This window comes from Pleurodeles waltl, chromosome 2_2, assembly GCF_031143425.1.
Source record: "Pleurodeles waltl isolate 20211129_DDA chromosome 2_2, aPleWal1.hap1.20221129, whole genome shotgun sequence".
Taxonomy (NCBI): Eukaryota; Metazoa; Chordata; class Amphibia; order Caudata; family Salamandridae; genus Pleurodeles; species Pleurodeles waltl.
Window position 1 is genome coordinate 812104687 of NC_090439.1, and position 6000 is coordinate 812110686.

Consider the following 6000-nt stretch of genomic DNA (forward strand, 5'->3'; position numbering starts at 1 on the left):
CCCAAAATTGACTCCTAGCTGGTAGCCATGTTCTCCCTTCCCAAAAAAAGTTTCAGTGGCAAAGGGTTAACTGGACTGGACCCTCCTAGCTCAAAAGGGGGGGGGGGAGCTGGGAAGCCCTGGTAATAAAAACAGTCCCTGAAAGTAGGCCCCCGACTCCCCCTCCCCCTCTTAAAGTAGTTGTAGATGGGTCACACAACATCTAAACCACTTGAATGAAAAACCTGGCTCATAAAAATAGGTTTTGATCCCTGTCTGACATGGAGGGGTGTCTCCTGTAGGTTATAGAAGAGGCTGAAGTTGGTGAGGGGTGAATGGTGGAGGTACAGAGATCAGAAGGGGTCACCCCAGGTATACCTGGTGAAGGAGACCGGCAACCCCCAGAAGGAGATACCGTGGAAAAAACATTGCATACGTTGGCTATGGAAGTGAGGAATAGTTTTGCCACCTCATTCACAATTTAGAAAGAAATCAGAGGTGTGTATGAATACGACATACCCTCATATGGGAAATGAATTTTTACTCTGAGTGCCGCAATATGGACATAATTGGCACATTTTGAATACAATATATTAAATCAACAAGCCTTGAAAAAGTCATTGTTACAACGAAACACGTGTCGGCTGTTTCTACATTGAACACTGTAGCTGATGTATTTCAATGGATAACCAAAAGGAAGAATAAAGGACACTATTTGGAATATTTGGATGTGCTGTGGTTCTCTCAACTTTATTTATCCACTGTGGACCAGTTGGCTCACAAACTACACACCCTGTGGCTGGGTGTGGAACCACTCTGGCACTCTCGAAACTCACATGTTCAAGTTTCAATATCATTGACTGTTTGTTCGTACTCATAATATAAGCAAAAAATCCTTGGAAGTGAGCACCATTGTACTACACAGCCACAATTCGCCCTTCAAGTTAGATAGGACCCTATTGTTGGATCCTGAGGTAGCTGATCGACTAAAAGAGAAGGATCAGGAGTTACTGAGCTTGAATGTGGTGTCTGCCCGACACATACAGTTTAAGATTCCTTTAAGGCAAATATGAGGGGAAGATTTATTAGTGTTTTGGCCCGAGGCCTATGCTAAGGAAAGGTGAGAGGCAAGTAAGTTGGCCCACTTTGAGTGTGGGGAAAAAGCAGGGAAATTGCTTGCTTGGAAAGTTTGGTTAGACTGAGGCTGGAACTTGGTTCAGGAGATTAAAGATTTCACAACTGGGCAAATCACTTAAAATCCCCAGGACATAGAAGGAGCATTTCTTTAATTTTTCTCAGAGCTGTATTCAGATAACATAATGGTATCTGGCAAGAAAGTGGGGGATTGGCTAGCAGTGGTCCCACTTAAGGAAATGTCGAATGTTCAGAGAGCCCAGTTAGGTTGAGAAATAGAAATGGAAGAGGAGAGGAAGGTAGTCAAATCAAGTAAGAGGGGGAAAGCTAGATAGATTCCATAATACGTTTTATCTGGCCTTAGAAGAGGTAGTAATATCCCTTCTTGACACAACTATTAGGGGAAATATTACTAAGAGGAGTAAGCCTCCCATCCTCACGGGGTGAGGCAGTGGTCACCCTAATTTTGAAGGAAGGCAAACATTCAAAGCTGTGTGAGTCGTACAAACCTAACTCACTTCTAAACAATGACTACAAGTTGTTTAGTAATATTATGGCAAAGAGGTTATGTCGGGTGGCGGGGTCTTTGATTCACATGGATTAGAAGGGGTTTATGAAGGGGAGATACCTCCAGGAGCTTACGCATGAAGTGATTGGTGCCATTGACCTTGCCACCACCTTTGGTTCTCCCTTTGTGGTTTTTGCTTTAGACGCAACTAAAATGTTAGACATAGTAAAGTTGTCTTTTCTGAATGCCATCTTGGAGTTTAATAACTCAGAGACAAAGTTATAAAGTGTGGTTTTAAGAATCTACTCCTCTTCCTTGGTCAAAATCCTCAGTAATGGAGGTACCACTGCAGAGTTCAAAATCCAGAGGGGGGCGAGACAGGGCTGTACCTTGCCCCCGCTGCTTTTGAAAGTATATATTGCACCATTGGCACAGAAATTAAGGGAGGAAGAGAAGATTGTCCCTTTTAAGTTTGTGACGTGGGGAAAAAAGATCTCCCTTTATGCGGATGACTTGATGGTATATACAGCTAACATTCAGGAATCATCACCAGTGGTAGAACAATTGGTGTGAGACTTTAGTAAGGTATCTGGTTATGATGTAAACACCTCCAAAACAGAAATCTTCACATGGAATATGTGGGAGACAAACTCCGGATTTAAAAAGGAAATAAAATACCTGGGTATTAAAATCGTCCAGGAAGTGGATAAAATTGTGGAGATTAATTTTAAGAATGTGATGAAAGAGATACAGAGCCTAATTATGAGTTTTGCCGTCCCACCGCGGAAGCGACACACTTGCACGGCAGTGCCATCCATTCCAGTGAGCGTATTACAACATTCCTGCAGGGATGACTGGCGGGTATATTGCAATAAGCGCTCCCGCCAGGCTGACTGGCGGGAACAGTGCTATGGTATTGACCTTGGCTCCTTTAAGGGAGCCAAGGCCAATATCGTAGCACACAGCACCCTCAGAATGCACACTGTCAAAGCAGACAGTGCGCATTCCGAGGGTACTGGGCAGGGGGGCCCTGCACTCCCCATACCTTAGGCATGGACAGTGCAGGGGCTCTCATGTGGCCCCCAGCACACCCTTACCGCCAGCCTTTCATGACAGGGTGACCACCATGGAAAGGCTTTGCAGTAAGGTGAGTTGTAATTAGCCAGGCAGTGCTGAGTTCAATGCCACCCTGGCTGAGTATAACTGGTCGGAATGGCGGTCTCCTGACAGGTCCACCCACCAGGGACGTAATGTGGTGGTTCTTGGACTGACAACCTCCTAATGAGGCCCACAGTCTCTTCTGGTCAGCTGGTTCCATCTACCTCTAACAATTTTCGGCAGGGTAAACGCAATAAAAATAATCATTTTGCCAAAATGTATGTTTTTGTTTAATGCAATCCCTTTAATGTTTAAGAAACAATAGTTAAGGAGGCTTCAGAGTAGAATTAGTACCTTTATCTGGGCATCCAAGGGGCCAGCATTTAATGGAAGAAACCACAAAGAAGATGCAAGAAGGGAGAATTAGGGCTCCCAGATTTCCAGGTATGTGTCTGGGCCTTCCAAATGAAAAATTGCATAAATCTACTAAAAGAAATGGTAGCAAGTGGGAGTCTGTACGAGGCTACGCAGAAATATGTTACGGTTGGTAAATCACACTTTTAATACAATTTCAGGGACATGGAATTTTACAAAAAGTGAGGTTGAAAGTGCTTCAAGCTTTAGCCTATGTATGGGCTAGGACCCAAAGAGCTGTAAATTTGGTTTATTATAGTAAATTTGCATTAATTTGGGACTCCTCCGTAATGCCAGAATGCATGACGGACAAGTTAGCAGCCAGGAAAGCAAGATTGGATTGTGGGGCATCTGATACAGGATGGAAATGTAATATTAGATGAAGGCTTTCAACGGAGGGGCATCTCAGCATTTAAAGCCTGGTAGATTCAGGGGTGGGCCAGCGATCAGAGGCAGAAGATAGGGAGCTGGCTGAGATTGAAGAATGAATTTGGCAGGAAGTGGAAAAAAACTGGAAGGTTTCTGGCTTGTATTGGCGGATCCTGGATAAAATGAATGGGAACTTTGTTCTTTCGGATAAATCTGTGGGGAAAATGCATACCTCACCTGATGATGCAGGATTCATGGCAAGTATCTATGCGTTTACTTTATGCTACTGCCAAACCGGCCTATCTTAGAAGGAATCATCTCTTTTCTTTGCATAGAACCTTCTGGTCCATAGATAAATGATCAGCACTGGGGAAGTCAAGCCCGGGATGCTGTAAATAGTGCGGCATTGAAAGTGCATTTTAAGATTTATTTCCATCTAGTCTCTCTTCCAGTCGGCAGTACATTCTTCGAGGGGTTCAGTGGGCTGGGATTAAATGACCCTCAAGTTTACATTGAACTAATCATTCGAGGGTAACCTAATTCCATCATTCCACAAGTTAGGAAACACTTGCATCAGTTTACCTCGGATGTAATTTTCAATATTTACCTATTTTGGAGAAACATTCTTGTAGTTCAAAATTCCCCTTCAAGTGCATGAATTATATTGTTTTTTTGCTAAGGTCTAGAGAGTATTCTATGAACTTTCCCCGCACTCAATTTATCCTGAAATGTAACACTCACCGCCATCTTTTTCTCATCTACAGGTTTCTATTGCGACGTACAGAGTGATACAAACTTTCTCCGATTTGTATAAAAATGCCAGATGTCTCCGAATCAATTTTGAATCGAAATTTCCAGGGTACATAGATTATACTGGGTCGGACGAAACTGCCTACAAAGTGCAAAAACAAAATGGTGCCCGGTCGGGAATGCAAAAATTACAACAATGCGACATATGTAACCTAACCCTAGATATGCGGATTTAAAGGTCTACGTGGTCTTCTGAAACCTATGTGTGGAAATGGAGAACACACTTTTTTATAATGTTGTACAATAGTCGACAAAGAAATGAATAAAAAAAAATCTATAAAATGCAATCAAATACTTTGTGATGATTATTCAAAAATAGGTATTTTACTTTAAATGTGAGACCCCTTGACTTTTAGATTCCTCCTCCCACATATTTTCCATAATTTATGCACTGTACCTTTTCTGTTGGGTTCTGGACTGCACTTTGAAGACCTTCGGCATTTTTCTCAGCTTCTTCTGTACTACTTGGTTGTCTGCTGAAAAAATGTGCCTTTAGTTTACTAAACATCTTCAGAGAGTCTCTTGCTCCCAGAGCCCACCACTGTCACAGGAAGAATGTTTTTTTTCTGCAGATGCTTATTGCATGTTTAAACTAACGTTCGAGTAGGGTAATCCCATGATGCTGCTCTCTGCTTAGATAAGGCGATTGGAGCGCCGGTTAATCTTTCCCTTCTGTCTCCTGCTGCACAGCCCGGTGTACGCTAATGCAGTGTCACACCAAATTATTTAACCAATCAGATCCTGTTAATACTTGATGCGCACCTCGAACAAAGCACATTACACCGAGGGGTAGCTTCCTTCTTTTCCTTCCTTTACAAATGCCCTAGCATATAATAAGTACTACTTTACCTTTTTGCTGACTGAAGTAAACATGTTACAGTCATTACTTATATCAGAGGTTCCCAACCTTTTTACTTCTGTGGATTCTCACTTTATCATTACTGGAGCCCAGAGACCCCGACTGAATCGTTATTGGAATCCAGGGACACCCCCCCCCCCCCCCACAACTGAGTCATTACTGAAAGTTGGGGACCTAACCTGTCAATATATTGAATTTTCTAAGCAGTCGCGCAGCCCATGAGGAGGCTTCAATGACCCCCAGGGGTCCCCGAACCACATGTTGGGAACCACTGACTTACATTATTTAGCACACTATACCACGGTCTCGAAGCTGTGTGGCACTGTGAGTCGCACGTGTTTCACTTACTGTACTCCATGGTACTGATTTATCCGACTTTGGAATGATGAAAGGCCGAGGGAATCCGGCAGTTTGCTCCTTTTCAGTAGAACTACCTCGACTTTGAAAATGCATTATTTTTAAAATGCGCACCTGTCACTCATACTGACTGGCAGCTGTGTCGCCAGCTGATCTCTGTTCCTGGGAAGCCCTAAAACGCTGCATGCAGCGCAGCTTGTACATAATCAGTGTTTTGTTTAAGGGTGGGGGGGGGGGACGTGAGGTTGCCAGCATGGGGTTGGGAGGGGGGCGAAGGGGGCTGTAGGACTCGGCACACTTCTGCATCTGCTCGACTATTTAAATAAAACAGGCCCCTCAGCTCAGACCCGGGCAAAAGTCACTCTATAATGAAAATCTCTGCATGGCAGACTCCCTGCTGCTCCCATAATCACAGTGATTGTTTGTTGTGCACACTTAGCATACCAGGCAGACCGTGCAATGCAGTGCTTTA

The 6000-nt window shown here is 43.6% G+C and overlaps 1 protein-coding gene across 1 annotated transcript in view; it reads right to left on the minus strand.

Annotated features, from left to right (window-relative positions):
- CNGB3 (cyclic nucleotide gated channel subunit beta 3) overlaps window positions 1-4872 on the minus strand; it is a 749182-nt gene extending 744310 nt beyond the window's left edge. The window contains exon 1 of the mRNA XM_069219226.1: window positions 4710-4872. Within this exon, the coding sequence (XP_069075327.1) occupies window positions 4710-4820 (111 nt within the window). The 5' untranslated portion in view covers window positions 4821-4872. The remainder of the gene's footprint in view (window positions 1-4709) is intronic.
- Window positions 4873-6000: the final 1128 nt, after the last annotated feature.